The sequence below is a fragment of the Phascolarctos cinereus genome, unplaced genomic scaffold (genome assembly GCF_003287225.1).
Source record: "Phascolarctos cinereus isolate Bilbo 61053 unplaced genomic scaffold, phaCin_HiC Scaffold_2;HRSCAF=192, whole genome shotgun sequence".
NCBI classification, from domain to species: Eukaryota; Metazoa; Chordata; class Mammalia; order Diprotodontia; family Phascolarctidae; genus Phascolarctos; species Phascolarctos cinereus.
In genome coordinates, this window is record NW_027555625.1 from 62,239,885 (window position 1) to 62,261,945 (window position 22,061).

At 52.6% G+C, this 22,061-nt stretch overlaps 2 protein-coding genes across 2 annotated transcripts; both read right to left on the minus strand.

Moving 5' to 3' along the window:
* Window positions 1-353: 353 nt before the first annotated feature.
* ELMO3 (engulfment and cell motility 3) lies at window positions 354-11,185 on the minus strand. Its single transcript, XM_020989372.2, has 21 exons — window positions 11,079-11,185; window positions 10,751-10,851; window positions 10,356-10,396; window positions 10,161-10,233; window positions 9,689-9,739; window positions 9,340-9,509; window positions 6,180-6,279; window positions 5,894-6,045; window positions 5,698-5,776; window positions 5,507-5,557; window positions 4,648-4,770; window positions 4,403-4,534; window positions 4,126-4,227; window positions 3,765-3,873; window positions 3,311-3,447; window positions 3,042-3,205; window positions 1,989-2,101; window positions 1,743-1,847; window positions 1,537-1,619; window positions 969-1,055; window positions 354-845 (listed from the first exon to the last, which is right to left on the minus strand). Exons 2-21 carry the CDS (start codon window positions 10,826-10,828, stop codon window positions 633-635), a joined length of 2,163 nt encoding a protein of 720 aa, XP_020845031.1. The 5' UTR covers window positions 10,829-10,851; window positions 11,079-11,185; the 3' UTR covers window positions 354-632.
* Window positions 11,186-11,618: 433 nt separating this feature from the next.
* E2F4 (E2F transcription factor 4) lies at window positions 11,619-22,007 on the minus strand. Its single transcript, XM_020989381.2, has 10 exons — window positions 21,795-22,007; window positions 20,653-20,762; window positions 20,297-20,458; window positions 19,089-19,132; window positions 16,850-16,911; window positions 16,277-16,559; window positions 14,921-15,100; window positions 13,658-13,705; window positions 12,886-12,930; window positions 11,619-12,755 (listed from the first exon to the last, which is right to left on the minus strand). The coding sequence occupies exons 1-10, from the start codon at window positions 21,933-21,935 to the stop codon at window positions 12,640-12,642; spliced, it is 1,191 nt and encodes a 396-aa protein (XP_020845040.1). The 5' UTR covers window positions 21,936-22,007; the 3' UTR covers window positions 11,619-12,639.
* Between the last annotated feature and the right edge of the window lie 54 nt (window positions 22,008-22,061).

Consider the following 22,061-nt stretch of genomic DNA (forward strand, 5'->3'; position numbering starts at 1 on the left):
AAGACCTAAGTGAGTGCTGCCCCCTTGGAAAGCTTGTCATGGGTTCTGCTGCTACAGAAATGTCTGGAAACCTTCTGGAAAGGGTCTTCAGAACCAGGAACAGCCCCACAAGACCAACTTTATTTCTCTAGCTGGCCCACACTTCTGAACCCCCAAATGATCACAGGGTCCACAGCCAGAAGGAAATGTAGTGACCAGCTAGAAAGTAAAGCCCAGAGTGAGAATGGCGTGGCCCATAATCACCTAGCAGCAGAGTTGGGGTTTCAAACCCAGGCCCTTGGACTCTAAACCCAGTGCTTTTTTCCCCATGCCACCCTTTCCTGTCTCAGCTTGAAGCTTCTAGGACACAGGCCTGAGGAATTGAGCAGGCTTTATTTCTTAGTAGTGACTACCCTGATCAGTTGTCCAGTTGTGCAGCTGCCCCTCCCTACACCCTAATAGCAGCAGGTATGGTAGTTGTTTTCCTAGGCAGGGGGAGGCGGGGAAAAGTGAGATTCCACCGTATCCCAATAATTTAACAGGAAGTGGGTGAGACCAAAATGGAGCGGCCCAGCATAGGCGAGCCCCATTCCCTTCCCTGAGAATGATTTGAAGGTAGAAGCCCTCCCCTCCCCAAGCCTCTGAGCCCCACCTTAAGGCTCAGCAATGCTGCAGTCGTAGCAGAAGTTGTAGTTAGTAGGTGGGGGGGGGACAGGGGGTGGCTGGTCAGGGATGGGCACGTTCTCCAACTCCAGCAGCCGAAGCTTGGTCTCCATCGCCAACAGCAGCTCCAGCTCCATCCGCGTCTGCTCGCTGCCCATGGCCCCACCTAGCAAGGCACTGAGCCCGTCGGTCCACAGGCAGAACTAGAGACCAGGCATCAATTGGTTTCTTCAGATTGAGAGCCAAGCCCTCAGCCTTCCTTCCCCTCCTAGCCCACCCCCAGGCTCCCATCTGCCTGGCCAGACTGACCCTGCCTGGGCACTCACCTCCCGTTTAGAGGGGGCAATGAAGTTGAGATAGGCCTCTTCTTCCCCAGCATCATAGCTGACTGAGAAGGCAAGTTCACAGACGTCCTGAAGGGAAGAGGGCAGCAGTGAGGCCCAAAGGAGGGATGGAGTGAGGGAGGAAGGGGCCGGGCACACAGAAGAAGCAAGCGAGCAAGCCATGAGGAACTGCACATCCATGTTTCTGTTGCTCTATGGTCTACAGAACGAATTTCCTTCCAACAGGCCTGTGAGGCAGGCAATGCAAGCATCATGCCCATTCCATAGACAAGGAAACTGAAGTCCAGAGAGGTTGTGACATTGCAGGGCCATGAGCTTGCCTTCAAGGCCAGCCATCTCCCTAGGACACAAGGCTGCCTCTCCAATAATAGGTCATGCTTCTGTGGCAATTAAAGGTTTACAAAACACATTCCCCTCCATAGTCGTGGGTGAGAAGGAACGTAAGGATCTAGATAATGAAGATGGGATCCTGTATGGCAACAAAGGCCAGTCTACCTCTTGTCCAGGGAGCAGACGGGACCCCAGAGCTGCCTCCCTTGCCCATCCTCACCTTATTCTGTTTCCCAGAGCCTTTCTCCCGAACGTGGGGACAGTCCTTGCCCAGCAGCAGTGCCCTCATCTCAGCCACAGGGACTGTGGGGAGGAGGGATTAGGTTATCACAGATCACCCTGGAAGGGGAAGGGGAGGCTGGAGAGACTTGGGGGCCAAGCTTCTTGGGATCCCACCCCCGAGAGTGTCACGGGGGACCCTCATACGCTTGTCAGGCAGGCTCTCTGGAGAGGGTTGGGTTGCTCCTTCCTCCACGTCCCCATATTGCAGCATCTTGTGGTTAGGGGACAAACAGCAGAACCAGACCTTGTCTGCAGGGACAGGGAGAAGAGGTGTGGGGTGAGGGGGAAGCTTGCAATCTGGGACCCCTTCCATGAGCTGAGTGTGGGCCCCCCCTCCCCTCCGCACACCGACCCTGCCAGCCTCCTCTCCCTTGGCTTATACACACTGACCCTGTCGCCGGCGGCTGCTGATCTTACGGAAGAGTGTCCCCTCACAAAGCCGGAGCAGCCGCTGCTGACGGATCAGCCCCAAGAGCTCTGGCTTCAGCCTCTCCCGAAGCTCCCTGTGGGCAGGGGAGACACTGCTTACAGAGTATGGTCTAGATAGAGCAGGGTTCCCAACCTGGGGTCCATAGGACACCCCCCCCACAAAGTATTTGTGGGTAGATTTCAGGGTGTCTGTGAACTTGGAAAAAACACACCTTTATTTTCACTAGAAATTTAGCCTTTCCTTCAGTCATTTAAACACGTGATTCTGAGAAGGGGTCCTAGGTTTCCCCAGACTGCAGCCAAAGCAGGACAAGGGGCCTGCTAGAAAGACTGTCAGCCTATGGTACCCTCCAAGTGGGACCAAGGACACCAGAGGCCAGAGTCAGAGACTCAGCTCCTGTCTTACTGATAGTGACTCTGGGTATTTGTCTCCTCTTCTGAAGATGGAGGATCCTGCTCTGTCTCTCCTCCCTCACAGGGCGATGGTGAGGAAAGTGCTTGGAAAACCTTGACATTAGAAGACCTGGGTTCAAATCCTAGCTCTGTGATTTACTGTCTCCAAGTAGTAAACTGCTGCTCACTATTTGAGCTGCATACTAATGGAGAGCTGGCCTCAGTGGCAACAGGACCTAGATTCAAATCCAGTCCTTCACCTCTACTCACTGGGTGACCCTAGGCATGTCACCACCTCTCCCAACAGCTACAGCTCTGCCTCACTAAAAGCAGCTCCTTATATAGATCAATAAAGACCCTCCGAAAAAGGAGCCCCTGCTATGTGGAGGTCACTCCCCGCCTCCAGGCCTCGAAAGTCCTTCGCTCTGAAAGGAGGGGGTGGTACAAGATGACCTCCGGTCACTCTCAGTTCTACACCTGGTGAGCTGTGGGGCATGAGCTCTCATTATTTGTAGCAAGGTTGGGCATCAGAGTCAGGGACTGGAGTTGGGGGGAAGCCTGAATGAGGAGGAGGCCCAGGGCACTGCTTGCCACCCCCCCCCCTTCCCTCGAGGGGCTCACAGGATGGGTCGGGCCATGGTGCCTTCCTGGTGCATTCTCTCGGTCTGCCGGAGCCTCAGCACTTCGCTGTAGCTGAGGGTGTTCACCTTGGTCCTGAACAGCTCTAGGGAGGTTGGCTTCAGTGCCAGGGTCCGAGTCAGTTGTTCCCGAACCACCTGCATTACCTGGGAATGAATCTGCCCTCAGCGTCCACACGTTCTCCTGTGCCCCTGGCTCCCCTTTCTGCAAATGCCTCCTCCCAACACCAGACCGTAGGTGGCCTCCCTCACTTTGTCAAAGTCCTCCTGGGTGGCCCGCATCTCCTTCCACGTCTTGTTGAGCAACTGAATGCAGACGCAGAACAACTCCTGGAAGCTGTTGTCTTGCCCAAAGAACATTGGAGAGAAGTCCTGGGCTGTCTCAGAGCCTTGGAGGGCATAGAGGGAGGGAGAAGAGCTCAGGAAGATCACTTACGTATGCAGGCTCTTAGACCTCCACCAACCTCCAGATCCATCCAGGATGCCCACAGGGCCCTTTGCCAAGATTGCCCAACCCTATGGCTGACCTGGTGCCCCTTCCTGAGCTCCAAAGGGATGGGGAGAGGGTATAGAAGATGGGGAAACACTGGGAAACTGAGGCACAAACAAGGTAAGCAGCGTTGGGACCACTGTGCCTCCCCTCCCCTCCCCTGTGTCCCGTGGGCAATACAAACACCAGGAAGCAGGACAGGGGCCACTAACTCACAGGGCTCCCCAATGCGCAACAGCTCACACAGCAGCAGAGTGAGCTGGATGCTGCTCTGGGCAAAGGGACACTCGTGTCTGTCCTCCCGACTGCTGTTCTCCAGCACAAACTGGTGGGGAGGGGGCCAGGAGAGAAGGGGTGGTCAGCTTAATCCCCAGGAGAGGGCCCAGGCTCAGGGATGGAGGGGAACAGGGAGATGGGACATAAAACTGGATCCAGATGCAGGGGCTGAGGGACAGCACACCGGACAGAAGAACCTGATGGCAGAGAGGTATGGATCTGGGGTGACGGGGACTGGCACGAGTGAATAAGGGCAAGTGGATGGGGCAGAGGAAGGAAGGATGGGCTTGCAGTCACTAACCCGGCTGTAGGCATTGGGCGCGTGGCTGGAAAAGTAGAGCATGTTGTCAAGGGCCAGCAGCCCTGGCGGGGCTCGCTCCAGGTCCTGGGCAGGGTTGCTGTTCTGGGTCAAGGAAGGGGACCAGAGATACCTCAATGGGAGAAGTAACCCAGACAACCAAGGGGAAAGAAGATCAGATTTTTGAAGCCCCAAGGGCAGGGATGGGTGGAGGGGCATTGGGGTCAGGGGCCAGGAGCCATTAGATGGTAGGGAAGAGGACCAGTGGGTGATCACTCACAGAGAAACCGAGTTTTCGGAACTCCCGGGCGCAGAGGGATCGGCGACGGTCAGCACTCAGTCCACTGCCCTGGGACTCCCCGTCTGGCTCGAAGGCTGCTTGGCGCAAGGCCTGCAGCTGCTCCCGCTGCTCCTAAGGATGGGAGGAGGAAATAATCCCCTGTGCTCCCTCTCCCCGTGACAAGGGCAAACACCCATGGGCAAGTCTTTCGTGGATACGTTGCCAGTCTGTACAGATGTCCATACCTGGTCATAAGGGTCCAATGGTGTACGCATCCGCGGCTCCAGGAGCCCCAGCATGAGTGCCTGTAGTACATACAGATGATGGGCCATCTCATCCCCAAGAGGTGTGGGGCTGTGAATAATGTTCTGGGGAGAGAAAGCAGAAACAAACTTTTAAGACCCCTTCACTCCTGGCTGTGGACCACAAGGAAAGAGGGGAAAGAGAGAGAACGAGCACTTATATAGTGCCTACTATGTGCCAGGCTTCACAACTATTAATCTCATTTGAGCCTCAAAACAACCTTAGGAGGTAAGTGCTATTATTATCCCCATTTTACAGATGAGGAAACTGAGGTTAAGTGACTTGCCCAGGGTCACACAGCTAATAAGTATCTGAGGCTGGATTTGAACTCAGGTGTTCCTGACTCCGGGGCCTGGTGCTTTATCCACTAAACCAACTAGCTGCCTTGAGAGGGAAAAAAAATAAATGAAAGAGTCATACTGGGGGTTATTTTATGCCAAGACCACTTGTCCACAGAGAGGATGGACTCCCCCAAGAATCAGTGACCTGGCTCTAGTAACAGGTCTACCGCCAGCTATGGGACTTCGGATGTCACAGCTTCAACTCTCTCCTAGAAAACTGGGTGTTCACACTCTTAGGTCCCTTCTGACTCGTAAGCAAACAATTCCCAGAGGAGGCAGCATGTTGTAGCGGGAAGTAGGCTAGATTTGGGGTGAGAGGTGCTACAAAGTGTCGGTCTCAAGTTTCATCATGAAAAATGACAGGGCTCAAACAAAATAATCTCTAAAGGACTTTTCAGCTCTTCGAGCTCCTGTGGACTGGGAAGCCAGGGCTCCTTTCTTGTCTCCCTTCTCTGCTCACCTTGTAAATGAACTGGCGAAGATTCCTCCGCCCTAAGTAATCCAGCATGGTCTAGGAGGGCAAGAGAAAAAATAACAGCAGGAAGAATGGACTCCACCTATGCCACCCTGTATTCTACCCAGCAAGGCCCACGTGTCCTGCTCCCTCTGGGGCCCTAAGGACCCTGTGGTCCCCCACCGCCTCGCCCTCACCTGTCGATCAGCAATGCTGGCATTCTGCAGCAGGGCAGTGAGCAAGGCCATGGCTTTGGTCTGCAATGGCTGGTTCACCCTGACAGCAGAGGATATCAAAGAAGGCATCAACCAGAATCCAGACCCCAAAGCTGCCACCTCCAAGCCCTGCTCCTGCACCCCGCCTGGCCTTCAGAGCCCCAGATCGGACCCTTACACCTGCAGATGCACCAGCAGCCTTTCCAGGGGCACCTCCTGCTTCACCAGCTGGCCCAAGGGTGGGCTGCTGAGGGCCAGGCTCTCCAGCAGGCCGAGCGCCAGCTGCGGCACTGAGGCATCCATCAGGTTCATGTTTACATAAGATACCACCTGGGGGACAGGGAATGGAGGGGGAATGACAGCTCCCTAAGCTGAGCTGCAAGATCTCCCCAGCCACCTACCCCTTTGTCTCCATTATATTTCCCATCCCTCCCTCAACCCTTGCCCTCTCCCTGTGTCCCCACCTTCTTGACAAAGTTGCTACTGAGTGTTTCCCAGGACACCACGCCATGCTCCATGAGCTCAGAGAAGGCCCTCAGTCCATGGGCCAGGACCTCACCTAGGCTGGGGGGAAAAAATACAGGAAATTACAGGAGTCTAGTCCAGTCCCCTCATTTTACAAATCAGAAAACAGAGGCCCAGAAGTCACTGCCCCAAGATCATATAGCTAATGGTGGAGTTGGGATTTCAACCCAGCTTCTCTGACTCAGATTCTGAGTCAGGGGTCTTTCCAAAACCCTGCCACCTCAACCTTAGTGCTTTCTCAGTTTATTTAACTGAAAAGAGGAGGATCACAGAAAGAATAAAATCTCTGCTCCAGGTGGATGGAGCCATGACAATTGACAACAATGAGAAGGTAGATCTACTCATCCCTTATTTGACCTTGGCTTGTTTCTCTGAGAATGACCTTTGGACCACAAAGGAGAAAATGAAAATGGCCACTGGGGACTGCAGATAAGCAGGGAAATAGATTAGCAAAGGAATACAAAGCTGCTTTTAGTGAGGCCCAGATTTAGACTGGTGAACGTGCTGACATTCAAAAAAGGAAAGGGTGGAATGCACAGACTAACCTCTATAAGCTTGTCTTCCTAGCAAAATTCAAGAAGTCATTATGTAAAGGGAGGGCTGGTGAGTGAGCTTTTAGGAAAGGGTACAGGAGGCTCAGATTCTTAAGATCTGGCCTGCTTGTATTAGCGATACAAATGCTTAGATTCCTTAAGAGGCTGGCCAATATGGCAGATTCTTTAAATCTCACCCACCCCCGATCGATGTTCTAATAAACCTTGTCTTTGGCTGAAAGAAAAGAAAAGAAAAGGGTACCGTAGTCACAAAGAGCCAGCTTGACTTCACCAAGAACAGGTCTTTCCAGATATACCCCATTTCCTTTTTTTTTTTTTTTGGACAGGGTTAATTAAATCAGGGAAATAAGTTCAGATATAGCTTTAGCAAAACACTTGACAAAGTTTCTCCTGGTATTCTAAGGGAAAGAGGGTATCAGAGGCCAGACAAGAGTGCAGCTAGACAGATTCAGAATTTGTGGAATAGGTGGCCACAAGAGTGCTCGTTAGTGGTCTGATATCCCTCTGGAAAGAGGTCTCTAATGGAGTTCCCCAGGAATCTACTCTGCTGTTTGTCATCTTTATCAGTGACTTGGATAAAGTCAGAAACGGCATCCTCATCAAATCTTGAGATGGCACAAAGCTGGGAGGGGTGGCTAACATGTTGGCTGGCAGAATCGGGAACGGAAAAGATTCTGGACACGTTAGAATCTGGTCCAGGTGTAGGGAGGTGGAAAGGAATAGCCATTTACTACGTGCCAGGTTTTGTGCTAAGCCCTTTTTACAAATGTTACCTTATTTGATCCTCACAACTCTGCAACGTAGGTGCTATTATTATCCCCATTTTATGGTTGAGGGAAACTGAAGCAAACAAAGTGATTTGTCCAGAGTCACACAGCTATCATCTAAGGCAGGATCTGAATTCAGGTCCTTCTTTCTGACTCGAGGCCTGGTGCTCGAACCACTGTGCAACCTAGCTGCCTCTTAGTGTGATTGAACAGAGATAAATGTTGAAAGGCAGTGAAGTAGATGGAGGACTGGTCTTGGTGTCAGAGACTTGAATTCAACACAATAACTGTGTGGTCAACATGCGTAAGTCACTCAACCTTGAAATGTCCTGGGAAAATCTCTAAGACTTTAATTAAGTCAGAGACGAGTTGACAATGTATGCATCTATGGCAAGAGTTTCCTATGCCGAGGAAATCACAGATCCAGGTCAGACTGAAAAAAGTCAAGTCTTACACAGGGTTTAAACAACAACAACAACATGGCCAGTACAAGACTGGTGGAAAAGAACAGGAAGAGGCGGCAGTGGTGAGATAACAGTTCATATGAAAAAGATCTTCAGAGTTTTTAGTAGACAAAAAAGCTCATGAGATTTTAGACAGCACTAAGAAAGGCACATTCCATCAAATGGCCATTGAGTGGCTCATGAATGCAAAAAAAATGGGAAGATTTCTATGAATGGATGCAGTGCAGTAAAAAGAACTAGAGAAATAATATAAACAATGAGCACAATAATATAAATGAGAGAACAAAAAAAAAACCTGATGAAGCTTAATTCTAATGACCAAGCTTAGCCCCGAAGATGACGTCTCTTCTTTGCAGAGGTGGGCTGACAGCTGGGTATGGGACATCACAACATCCTCTCAGACTCCGTGTTGGTTAGTTTTTTTAATTTTTAAATTTTGTTACGTAGAATGGCTCTAGAGTGGAAGTTGGGGAGGAGATGGGGAGGAAGATGGGGAGGAGAACATATTCCAAAACTAAGGTGATGTAAAAACCAAAGATACCAAGAAAACAATGTTTAAGACAGGCAATGTGCCTAGGACTTGGAAGGTTTGAGTCCTGCTGTATTCTGCCCTGGTCAGGCCACATCTGGGGGTATTGTGCTCAGTTCTAGATTTTAGGAAGGGTATCGATTTGATAAACTGGACAAATGTCCAGAGGAGAAGGACCTCATGCTAAAGAAAGTTCAGTTGAAGGACCTGAGAATATCTAGACTGGGGAAGAGAAGAATTAAGGGGGCATGATAGCTATCTTCGAGGATGAGTGTATTTGGAGCGAGATCCAGCTCCTCATTACTGACCTCAGAAGGCAGAAATAGGAGCAAGGCTGGGAGCTGTAAAGCCCCAGACTTAAGACTTGAAGGAAAAGCTGCCTGCCAATTATTAGGGGAAAGAACCGTAACTGGAAGGGGCTGCCTCAGGAGGGAGTCCCATCCGAGTTTTTCACCAAAGGCTGAATGGCCACCTGTCAGGCAGGTCCAAGTGAAGTCTGGCTTGGACTCATGTTCCTTCCAACTCTAGGGTTCAGAGGAAGAAACCAAGGCCCAGAGAGAAAAAAATCTGCCCAAGGCCACCCAGCTACTAAGCGGCACAGGCAGGGTCCAGGTCTCCTGAACTCGGCCCAAGGGAAGCATTCTTTCTAGCCTCACAAACTCACAGAGTATTTCAGGGACCTATGGATCTTCTCCAGCTTAGGTGTTTGAAGGGGATCCTTAGGAGAGGGGAAGTGATGGAGCAGGGGCTGGGATGGCCAGGGCTCCCCTCCCTCCCGCACTCACTCATCTCCATCTTCGATGATGGCCCCCAAGCGCTGAAGCCCATCTCGGTTAATAACTTCTCCCGCAAAAGTCAGATCAGGAGCCAGCAGTGCCAGACGGCTCAGAGCTTCCCGCTTCACTTCCCTGTTTCCACTCTGCAGCGCATTCAGGAGTCTCCCCGCCTCTTTGTCCTAGGGGCAGGAAGAGGAGGATAGGAAGATACCTGACTTGGAGAGTGGGGGCCAGCAGACTGAGAAACCCGAGGAAAATTCCAGGCCTTAAATGTCTGGGCTGGTACACAGATGAAGAGAGCCAGGGGCTTGGGCTGGCTGGTAAACGTGGGTTGGGGATGGGGATAGGAAGTCAATACCGGAGCAATGCTGAGGGAAAGTATGCTCCCATTCTTGATCTCTGAGCGGTTCTGGAAGAGAGAGAAAAAGGTAGAAAGACGGTTGAAATTACAGGAGCAGCAGCAAGGAGTCAGATGTTAGGGGAGCATTCCATTAGTGAACAGATCAGTGATCAGGTCAGTCAATGAGGTGTTTGTGAAGTGGTCAGTGGGGTTAGTGGGGGGGGGCTCAATCAGTGGATTCAGTGAAAGTGATCAGTGAGGTCAGTAAATGAGTAATCAGTGGGTGAGTCAGGGGTGAGATCAGTAAGGTGGATGTGAGTCAATGAGAAGTCCAAAGGACAGTCAGTTATTGATAGGGGTCGACAAAGTCAAAAGCTAGAGTCAGTGGAGTTAGGTAAATAAGCATTGCCAGGACGCCTAACAGGAGCTGTTCACTAAGGTGGTCGTGAGTAAGGGGCTTTAGGTCACTGGAGGGAAGGTCAGTGCTCACATTCTCAGTGATGTACTTCCGATGGCCATCAGCGTACTGCAGGGCGTAGTGTTCGGGGTCATTCAAGTTCCAGCTGCAGTGAGGGAGCAGCCCTCAGTCTCACATCTATGACCCACCCACGCCATCCCAAAGCCCCAGTGTCCCTCCTCTCTTGTCCCACAAGCACCCACCCCAACAAGAGGCATGGGAACTCACGCGCTGCAGACCTCCTTCAACACTGCCGCCAGGGGCTTGGCCTGCAGGGGGGAGCAGTGGGTCACCCACCCTAGCCTCACGGTGGAGGGTTAGTGGTCAGGGAACAGCAGAGTTTAGGCAGAATACATGGGCCAGCCTGGGGGAGCAGGGATGGAGAAGCTGGAGGGCAATGGGCACATTTCACCGCTCTGGGCCTCAGTAGTCTCCTCGGTAAAACGAGGGGCTCCAACGAGATGGTCTCTAAGGTGCCTTCCAGCCCCAAGTCCTATGACCATAAGACTCGGGAGTGCCAGGGTTGGGGCAACCAAGGACACGGAGTGGGAGGGTGGGGGGAAGGAGGCAGGCGGGGCGTGTCCGGGGCTGGAGCCGGGGCCCAGGTGTCGGCTCCGGGTTACCTGGTCCAGCTGGATGAGCTGCGGGATGGCCCCCGGCATCTGGATGGCGATCTTGACCACGTTCCTTGGGGGGGCCATGGCCCGCGCGCCGGCTCAGCCGCCTGCCCGATCACAGGGGAGGGGGGTCAGCGCGGGCGGGGCCGGGCGCATTCCTGAGACGCGCCAGGACAGGTCTGGTCGGTACCCTTCCTGCCCGGCCCCGCCCCCGCCCCGGCCCCGTCCCGTCCTGTCCCGTTCAGTCCACGGCACATGGGGGCTGAGGTGGGGAGCTGAGATCTCTCCATGGCTTGCCTGAGGTCTGTCCGGCTTGGGGGATCCCAGAACTCACCCGGCCCGCCCGCCTGTCGTGACTCCCCGGACGCCGCGTCCTTCCCTGGGGAGCGCCCCGTAGTTCCGGGTTGGAGTCCCGGAGGTGGGACGCACAGGGTGCGGGAGAGCTCCTGGGCTGGGCTGGCCCCGGCCCTGCCCCTGCCCCGCCTCCAGCCCCAGCCCTCTTCAGTTAAAGCGGAGACTCAGAGCCCTCAGCTCCGGGAACAAATGTGGAGACCACCCGGTCAGCCCCTTCCACCTTAGAGGTCAAACAGGTGGAAAGTGGAGCAGCCAGAAGCAGAGCCAGCTACCTCTGGTAGGACAAAGTTCCAAGGAGTAAAGTTTGTTTGCGAAGCGGGGTGGATACCCCCCCTCAGCCCTTCCCTTCCCACCCCCATACATCCCCATCGCAGGCACAGCTTCGTACATCATGGTTCCCTTCCCACCCCCATACATCCCCATCGCAGGCACAGCTTCGTACATCATGGCACACGGTTCAGGGACCTCCATTTCCCAGGAGGGGACTGCCCTGGCTGCTGAAATGAAAAAAGGGCCGGGGCAGCCTTAGGCATGGTTTTTATTCATTCAGACACTGTACAAATATTACAGGCAATTTCCTTACACTGCAAAAAGTATAAAAATAATCTTTATATAGGAATCTGTTCATTCCTGTAAATCTCTCTAAATCTCTTTCCAAACATTTCCTAACTCGAGGCAAGGGATGGTGCATATCATAGCTGAGGCAGGGGCCTCCTCCTTCCAGCCCTGGGCTAGGGGGGGAGCCCTCAGGCTAGGGGCACAAGGGCAGGGATCCATCCAGCTTCGGAAGTCACTTGGCCTTTCTCATTAACCTATTATGGAGCAGCAAGTAGGACACATGGGGGAAGGGGAACATCGTTGGCAAGTGGACGGTCACATTTCTGCTCGATTCACAGAGAACGTGGCTTGGCTTCCCCTTCTCCCCTCCACAAGGGTTTGCAGGACTCTACAGACTCCAGAAGAGCCTAGTTCAAACTCAGGAAATTGGTTTGTCTTGTTCTGTTTTACACATGGACTTGTGTCCTCACCCTGGCCCTGGGCTTGGCCTTTTGGGCCTTGGGGGAAGGAGCATGGGCAGGAATGGAGGGAGGGGGAGAGGGGAGTAGGTTCTCTTAGGTAGCCTTGGTGATGGGAATTAAGGATACTGTATCACTCTGGCACAGCAGAGCCTGAGCTGGAAGATGAGGTCTGGGATGCAAAGAGAGGTGGGGACATGAAATTTCTGGCCCTAGGAAGAGAGGCACGTGGCAAATGCTTTGGCTACCTGTTGACAGGAGATAAAGATATTGGGGGGAAAGAGAGAATTGGGTCACCTCTCCCCCATTTTGCAGGGCAGATGGACAAACTGGCCAGTGGAAGGAATAAGAAATCTGACCCTAACTGTGCAATATGGAAAGGGAGGGGGACTGAAGGGGCCGGCGGCTGGTCAGTCTGTATCCAGAGAAATCCTGAGGACAGTGGGCATGGCAGGAGAAGGAAGGACCAAAGCAACCCCAAGTCAAACAGTCTTGTCTGCACACGGCTCCAGGGGCAGCAGCAGATCAGAGGTTGAGGACCGGCACATCAAAGAGGTCACAGACACCTTCGCTTTCGTCCAGGTTGTAGATGTAGTCATGGTCTCCAGGGGGAGGAGAGAGGCGGAGCAGAGGGGCAAACACTGTGGGAGAGAAAGCAGCTCAGTGCTGGCCTGTGCCGGGGGTTTGCCTGCCCAGCTACCTGGGCCAGCAGGTGTGGATGCTCTTAGATGACTGGCCAGAGCCCTGCCCCACCCCTGCCAGGCTACCCACCTTCTGAGGACATCAACTCCTCCAGCAGCCCGGAATTCATGCACTCTGGAAGGGGAAAAGGCTGTTTGGTATACACTCCTGCTCCCACTTCTGAAGTCTTATAGGGAGCAGTAGGAACTGAGGCCACAGGGGAGCAGGGAGAAGGGTGACTGGGATTGGGGAGACTCTGGAAACCTGGGTTGATACAGGGCTTCCTGTCCCCAGGCCTCTGACCTACAGACTACCCAGCTGTTAGCCAACTAACTAGAAAGCCCAACTTCCCTCTAGGCCAACAAGCTTAGGGAGAGTAAGCTCGTGGGTCAAAGTCTGGGCCCAGGCCTCAAGATTGAGAGGCAGCTCTGGCAATCTTTCCTAGGCCTGCGCTGGTCTGCTGCCCTTTCTGTTTGCTGGAGGCTCCCTGAGTCTTAACGAAATGCCTTCCCCACCTCACAGATGCCAGACCACCTAAGAGAGAGATCCTCCCTCCCCAATCTTGAAAGGTTAGCACCAGAGGGCCAGAGAATCAGACATGGAGCTCAAAGATCTTAACTCCCTCATTTTACAGATGAGGAAACTGAGGCCAAGAGAGAGTCAATGACCTGACTAGGATCACACAGCTAGTGAGTGTCTGAGGTAGGATTTAAGGCCAGGTCCTTCCTGTGCCCAAGTGCACCACTCCACCCACTCCACCATTCAGCTTCAGCAGGAGAGGCAGAGAAGGAAAGGCAGCATTCCAAGAGGGGGCGATCAGATCACAGGGAGAACGGGGAAGAATCTCAGCGGGGGCCCCTACCTCTCGTTGGATCGAACATTTCCGATAGCTCTTTGGGGAGTTCCAGTACTGAAATAAAAACAAGAGTCAGGGCCTTCACACCCACATCCCACCAAGCCCTTGCACCTCGCCGCCACCAAGTGCCCTCTAGGCCTGGTGCTTCTGTTCCACCCTGCCTCCTTCCAGACCATCAGTAGGACAAGATGCTGCCATTTCATCTCCTTCCCCCAAGCTAGGCTACTGCTGCTGTGTCTCAAAGTCACTTGCAGCAAACAGCCATTAAAAGGGCCACATAAAATCAAGGCTGACCCTGGCTCCAGTCCTGCCCACCTCTTTTTCTCATTTCTTTCTGCAGGGAGCCTGGCTCATCAGGACAGCTGGAAGACTAAGACCCAGAGCAGGGAGTGAGGTGGGGGGACCAAAAGAACTCTGTGTCTGTTCCACCCAATTCCAACATCACCACCTCCAGAAGTCTTCTGGGACATGCTTGGTTCGATCTCCCAGAGCACTTTTGTCCTGCACCCCTCTAACATGTCAGACTGTGTCACAGTTACCTGACAGAGGTGGTGTTTCATCCCCACCCTACACTGTAAGCTCCCTGCAGGCAGGGATTATTTTCCTGGGCACTGAATGCAGGGCTCAACACATGGTATGGTCCGAATAAAGATTTGTTGGAGGCCGGCAGTCCTGTGATTCTGCATCTGCACTGACTCACTGTGCCACCCTGAGCGAGTCATCAAAGCTGTCTCCTCATCTATAACATGGGAAGGTAAGCCTATCTCCTTTGCCAACATTACTGGGGTGCTAGGAGAATTAAAGGAGGAAATGAATGTCAAGAGTGCAAACTGTCATCCAGTGGAAGGTGGTCATTACTGTCGCCAAGGGTCTAAGGCTCTGCTTCTGGGACCATGACTACAAGTGACACACAGAAAGCCCCAAAAGCCAGGACCCTTGGAAAAGCCTCCCTTGTTGCCCGGGCAATCAGCATGAAGGGTTTTTGTGGAGCTTACACTACTTTCTTAGTATGTCTGAGTCTTCAGGGTGAGAACCAAAGGAAGACAAGACTTATATAGGAACAAGAACAGGGATATGGACATCAAGACAATCTGGGTTCTAGTTTTGGTTCTACTGTAACTTATAATCACTCCGTGGGCCTCAGTTTCCTTTTCTGTAAAATGAAAGGACTGGACTAGATCATCTTTGATGGCCTTTCACCAGGGAGGGGAGAAGCAGGAGGCACCATGAGCTGCCCCTCCTGTTCCACCCAGCTAAGCAAATACTTACTGCCTGTAGGATCTGGTTTGATTGGCTCAAAAGAGGTAGAAGGGTTGGGCAAGATGGAGCTGCTGTCCAAGGAGGCTGAGGACTGGAGCGGCCGGGTGTCGAGTGCAGCCGTGGGCGCAGTGCTGAGGCTACTGAGGACATCCTTGCTGTCTGGCCCAGGGCCACTGCTGCGCCCTGCAACTATAACCCCCCAAATCCCCCTCCCGGAGGTTAGGCCACGGGGTAACATATGCTCACAGCAATGAGTCCCCCCAAGTTTTCCCCACCAGGCTGAGTTGGCCCCTGGCCCCCAAAACTAGAAGCCTCTCTGCTGTAAAGGGCAGGAAAATTGGGCAAGTGAGACTCTAGGAAGGAGCAAAGTCTCAGGCAGTTTGGAGTCAATGCTTAGGGCCAGAAAGAGGGCAGCCCTGGAAGCCCTTCCACTACTGGTAACAATTTCCAGAACAAGAAGAGTATAAGGTCTCTAAAAACTAAATGGTAGACAGAATCTTAACATGAATATTAACAGCATAAGTATGAAGTGCTGCATTGGGGCTCCCAAGATCAGCTGCACAAGTAACAATGCCCACCGGAAGGGTATGTTGGTAACTGCCTGGAGCAGTAATCCCTGCGTGCCCATGGAGGGCCTCCTGAGGTCAGGGCTGGGCACCGCACTAGGAAGGACGGCTAGGAGAGCAGCCAGTGCTGAGGGACCTTGAACTAGGCCACTGCAGGATGACCTGGAGGACCCGAGGGTCTTTCCTAGCTTAGAAAAGAGAAAGCACAGCTCCCGTCTTGGCATATCTACATGACTGTCCAAGAAGGGTCAGGCTTATGAGCAGGGCCAGGGTGCAGAAGATTTAGAAGGAAGAACTTCTAACCCTCAGAGACTGCCCAGAGTAGAATGGGATTGCTTCAAGACATAGTGATCTTCTGAGCATCTGAATACTGGAAGTTTTCCCCAGCTCCAGGGCAGCTGGAGAGCAAAAGTTCTTAACTAGGGCTCTGAATTCGTGCGTTTTTTTAAATATTCTGCCAACATGTAATGGGGGGAAACAATAAAATATACTTTAAAAAATTTTTTGCTAACTGGATTTCAATCTAAGTGGTTTCCTTGGTAACCCTACTTTATTTTATGCTCTATCATCACGCTTCTGATCTGAGGCCCATGGACCTTCCTAGACTGCACCCAAAGGAAACCAGGACACACAGAGAAAGGCTGAGATTCCCTGCTGTCACAGGGAATTCTGCCTGGGGTGGGAGGCTGGACCCAAGGTTTAGTGCCTGATGATAACAGAAGCTCCACATTTCCTGTGAGCTGACCTTCCACCCCTCTGTCCTAACACAGCACAGCCTCCTCCCTTTCGTCCCTCTCACCGGGGCTGGCAGCTGGCTGCCCAATGGCACTCTGGTCCTGGGTGCTGGTTGGAGTGGAGGGGCGGGGGCTGCTGGGGATCGAGGTCTCTTGGTGCTGAGAGGATGCTAGTCTCGGCTGGGTGGGGGAAGGAATGGTTGCCTGGCACTGAAGGAGATCCTCAGGCGGAGGCACAGGGACCACCACAGGGGGAGAGCTCCACGCGTCCTTATTCACCAGCAGCACATCGATGGGGCCACTTGTACTCCTCAAGTGGATCTGATACTTCTTCTGCCCATTTAGGCCCTAGGGAGCCACAGAACTTGGCTCAGAGCTGAGAGCAAGGGCGACTGGAGAGAAGAGCCTGGCCAAGAGGAGAGGCTCTGCCTCATGGACTCAAAGCTCAAGGACCCCCTTTCAGCCAGTCCCAGTACTCCTCCTGACCCCTCTGCCACTTGGCCACCAGGGTCTCTCCAGACTTTGGTTCTCTCTCTGCATGCCCTCCCTGCTCCACCCACCCATTGCTGACTTATCAGCCTCAGCAGCTGGTGCTCTCCGAGGCCTAGGCCCTCCTCCGCTCCCCAAAATGCACCCACCTCAGGGACTGGCACTTCCAGGCTGGTACCTGACGGGGCCCGAATGGCCAACAGAGTGTCCCCTGGAACACAGATACCAAGTTGTGGGTTGAAAGCAAGGCCATTGTCTGCAAAGGCTGAGGGCAACCAAGGGGTAGAGCCACAACAGATAGGATGTGGGGGGGGGGGCTGTGAACACTCCACTCCCACCTCACCCCACCAAAATTAGTTCTGGTTCCTTCAGGGGAGGCTGGGACATCTCAGTCTCTTCAGGGAAAGGGTCCCAAAAATGAAGAGCAAGAAAAATCCTGCCCTGGTGATGGAAGCTAAGGCACACAAAAGATGTGGTTTTTGTGAACTTCTGGTCCTATTTTCCAGAAGTTCTCTCCTGGGTATAAGCTTTCATTCTGCATTGGCTGGAACTCAAAATGCAGGACCACCCTGGTCTCCATGGTCTAAGAAATGACCTAGCCCAACCAATCTGGAGCAAGGCAAAGCTGAACAATACACATCAATCCCTAAGATAGCTGTCCTTTGCCACTGGCAAAACACAACAGTCCATCCAATCCCTGCCTCAGCCTCTCAAGGCTGCAGGATATGGCCAAGGATCACCATACAATGAAATTCAGGCCCAGTAGGATCCAGACACACCAAGTCAGAAAGCCAACAGCCTCTCCAAATGCACTTCCCCAGTCTACAAAGAAAGCACCTCTGCACACGGCAGACTGCAAGAGCTAAAGATGGCAAAGGGAATGAAATCGCGCTGAGAATACATGATAGGGAAGCAATGAGAAAGTCAGAGGACACCTCTCAGTTGGCCCCCTGGCCGAGCACTGCTTCCTTATCAAATATCTAACATGCTGCCCTCCAAAGCAGAAGCATCACAGTCACACAGTTAAGGTCAAGGTCCAACCCCTGAGCCCCAAATCACTCAAGGACTGAGTCCAGGAGACAGGATTCTACTTTCTCTTTCCCACCTGTCTCATCATCTATCCAATTTGTCCAGACTAAGCTACAGCCATCCTCCATGACAGCCAGCAAAGCATAATGAAGACAATAAAGTGAGACATAAGGGGTTTTAAGGGTTTTTAATTCTGTGCCTGCCATTAAACTGAAATGTGACCTTAGGCAAATCATTCCCTCTGCTACAGAAATGATCTAGGTCAGGTACATGTGAGTTCAAATCTGGCCTCAGATGCTCACTAGCTATGTGATCCTGGGCAAGTCACTTAATCTCTGTCTCAATTTCTCCCCAGGGTTGTTGTAAGGGTAAAAGGAGATATTTGTAAAGCCCCATACAAACAGGAGCTGTTACTACTTAACACTGGGCTTCATTCTCTTCATCTACAAAACAGGGAGGTAGATGGGGCAGCTAGGTGGCAAAGTAGATAGGCCCTGGAGTCAGGAGGAACTGAGTTCAAATCCAGCCTTAGACACTTGACACCTACTGTGTGACCCCCAGCAAGTCACTTAACCCCACTGCCTGGCAAAAAATAAAAGAAAAGAAAAAAGAAAAAAACAAACAAGATAAGGCTAGATAACTTCCCTTCCAGTGTCAGTATTTAACACTCCTTCTGGCTCTATGTCTTACAATAACTGATGAAGGGGAGCCACAGGTAGTGTTCCCACTACATAATCTGAGCTATAAATAAGGGAGACCTACTAGCAACAACCTCCATCTATACACACCCCTCCTTCATCCCCCACTACCTGGCAGGCACTCACAGAGACCAGCAGGCTCTGTGGAGAACACTGAGTTCCCTCACGCAGGTCAGAGTAGCAGCCATGGAAGAGTAGAAGGCCACCTCAGCAAAACCAGCATTCTCCAAGCTCCAGCCACCCCTCCCCAATACCTACCCTGCTCACAGATAGGTCACGGCCTTCATAGGCAGCTGGCTGGAAGGCAGGACATGGGGTGCCCAATAGATGGGATCCCCAGGACCTCAAGACCAACCTCCCAGTTCCTTCCCTGGCAGAACAAAGAGGAACCTTCCTGAGGCAAGAGTGGCAGCCCCACCCCCTAGTCAGAGCCCTACCACCTCTGCCAGATCACCACATTCTGAACTACAAACCACAAAGTTGCCACAGCTGCCAGGAGGTCAGTCCTCTGACCTGTCACCACATTAGTGACCCTTTCCCCCTGAAATCTTCCATGCCTGCTTGGGTGAATGGAGGGAGGGGGGAAGGGAGTGTTGGAAAGGGGGCACTCAACCATCTGGGTTTGCTCACTCACCCACTCAGTGCCCAAGGGGCCACTCACCCGTGAAACATTTGCAGATATCCTCATGAGTCACATATGCTAAGGTGCCAGAGGTTAAGGAGAAGAACCATAAAGTCTGCCTAGGGTTTAGACTATGAAGACAAGTTAGAGACAATGTCTACTCCCTCCTTCTAGCTCTGCAGCTCCACATGGTACTGAAGGAGGGGAAGGTCAGAGATTCTGCTGCTACAGAGCCAAGTCCAAAGAAAGGGCAGCTCAGTGGAGCCCTCCTCCAAAGCAAAGATGACAGCTCCTTTCTGTAGGTCTTTGCCTCCAACTCGACCCAGACATGGGACAAGCAAAAGAATGAATGTAGGGTCCAGGCCATCTTGTGATGCCTACATGGTAGAGTCCCCAAGAAAGTACTGACAAGTTTAACCTGGGTGGAAAAAGGGTCCGAGCAGGAGGGATAGTGACAAGAAGTCATCAGAAAGGGCCTCAGGCCGGAGAGATCTGCTGTCAAATTAGACCAGTGGCACAGGGAATGCCACAGACTCTGACAGAATGACAAGAAAGGGACTGGTTCTGGGACCAGCACTTGAGAGCCAGTGCCAGCCTTGACTGAGGGCTTCCTGAAGCATGGTGCAATAGAAAGCATATGGCCCTGGAGTCAGAAGCTCAGTTTCTTGATCAATAAAATGAAGATAATACGTGTACTGCCTTCCTCATTGAATAGGCATAGAGAAAATATTTTGTATTTGTATTTATACCCTAGAAAACAGGAACTTCTAGTACTAGCATTGTTATTTTAATCCACTTTCTTTTTTTTTTTTTTTTACTATTATGCTACCTTCTATCTTTCTTTGCCAACACCCAAAACCCTTCAGGGTGCGGCCTGACTGTATCTCTTCAGGACTGAGACCAGCCCTTGCCTTGCCTAGCCTTGCCCAGCCTAGATGGTTGTCTTCCTAATCCCTGGGCCTACTAGCTCGGACCCCACTGATCTGACTGTGGATCCCACTTTGGATGCTCATAGTTGCACTACTTTGACCAAGACAGCTCAACTCTCAGAGCTTCAGAATCTTCCCCTTTGTTAGATGTAAATGATTCTTATACTACCAACCCCATAGGACTGTTTTCAGAAAAACACTCTGTAAACCCTGAAGAGCAACCAAAATGGCAACTATGATTATGTCTGCCCCAGGACGGTGAATGTGGGAAAGAGGAGACAGAAAGAAAACAGGGTGAAGGAGACCCTGGAAGGATATCAGTTGTTCTGCACATCCTCAGTGACGTTTCGGATGCTCTGCTGGACCCACACCTTGTGCTGGTCCAGCTCCTGCTCCCGCTGCTGAAGCTCCTCGATTTCAGCCTTCAATTCGATGAGCTTGTCTGCTATTTCCCTAGTGTTACAGCCAGGTCCCACACCCCTATAACCAGTCCCCAAGTAAGGAAAGAGGAGTGAGATGGAACTTACTTCCCCAGGACCTCTGCTCCTAGTGTAGACATCCTCCCAGGGCCCACCACTCCATGAAGGAACCCTCTTCCTACCACCTGCCTCACTCAAAGAGGCACCTCAATCTCTCATGAGAATCTCTCCTGCTCTGCTTTCCCCAGTACTCACTTCCACTGGATACTGTTCTTTGACTTCTTTTCAATCAGCCCAATCCCTTCCAGGACATTTGTGATGTCGTAGATTCTCCTCTTCTGCCGAACAGCCAAGGTATCTGCTGCCTATTGGAGGAAGACAGGAGATGCTTCAGTCTGTCCCCAAGGTTTGGGCCAACACCACCTCCAACTAACTTCAGCACTGCATGCTCAGTGCAGCCCAGAGCCATACACAACATCTTGGGGGATTAACTTTGGTGTCCTCATTCTGGTGTCTCTGTACCTGTGCTCTGCCCTACTCTCCCCTATGGACCTCAAACACTATTCCCCTGCCAGGCCCAGTACAACTCTCTTGACCTGTGCTCCAAATTCAGGTTCGTTCCAACTTGCTTCTCTTCCAGAGACTCAGGACGATCCTCTTCCTCACCAGTAAAAGAGGAATCTCCATTCTCTGCAGACGGTCTTCCCCAGACCTCCCTCTTTCACCTGCTTCTCTCTCTTTCCAGGAGTTCCTCCTTCCTCCAGGCTGGTCATTGATCACCACCCCCCCTAGTCTCCAGTTCAGATCCCCCTCCATGCTCTGTCTGACTCCCCCATCTCTTCCTCCCACTGTTCCTTGGCTCTTGGTCAAATTTCCACCTTCCAGGATTCCCCCAAGACCCTCACCTCTCCTGCCTCCCTCGTCTCTTAACAAGCATTTATTTAGCTCCGACTATCTGTCAGGCACTGTGCCAAGCTGAGGATACAAAAAAAAAAAAGCCCAAAAAGCAGTCCCTGCCCTCAAAGAGCTCACAGTCTAATGGGGAGACAACATGCAAACAACTATGTGCGAACAAGCCACGAACACGATAAACTGGAGACGATAAGCAGAGGGAAGTCATTAAGATGGATCGGGAAAAGCTTTTTGTAGAAGGTGGAATTTGGGCTGAGAGCTGAAAGAAGACGAGGCGTCGGTGAGCAGGGAGAACTTGCTTCCAATGACGCCCCTCTTCAGCCTCTCCCGGGTCTCTCCGGGAGCCGCTCACCCGGCTACCCGCTCTGCATCTCCCCTCGCTTCTCCCCGGGGTCCAGCCCCGGCCCTCGCTTCTCCCCCTCGGGCATCCCCGGCCCGCGTTTCTCCCCCGGGTCTCCCCCTTCGGAGCCGGGCCGGGTCCGCACCAGTTTCAGGTCGAGGACTCCGTCCTTGGCCTCCTGCAGCAGCGACACAAATTTAGTCGTGAGCAGCCCCAGGCTCTTCTCGTGCCGGCTCGGGGTCCCGGGAGGCGGCGGCGGCGGCGCCTGCGGCCCGGACTCCGCCATGGTAGCCTGCCTCCCTAAGCCCAGGCCAGGCCGGCGCCCGCCGCCTGCCGCCGCCACTTCCGCTTCCGTTCACCAGAGCCCGGCCGGCAGCCGCTTCGACACTTCCGCTCCGCACTTCCGTTTGAG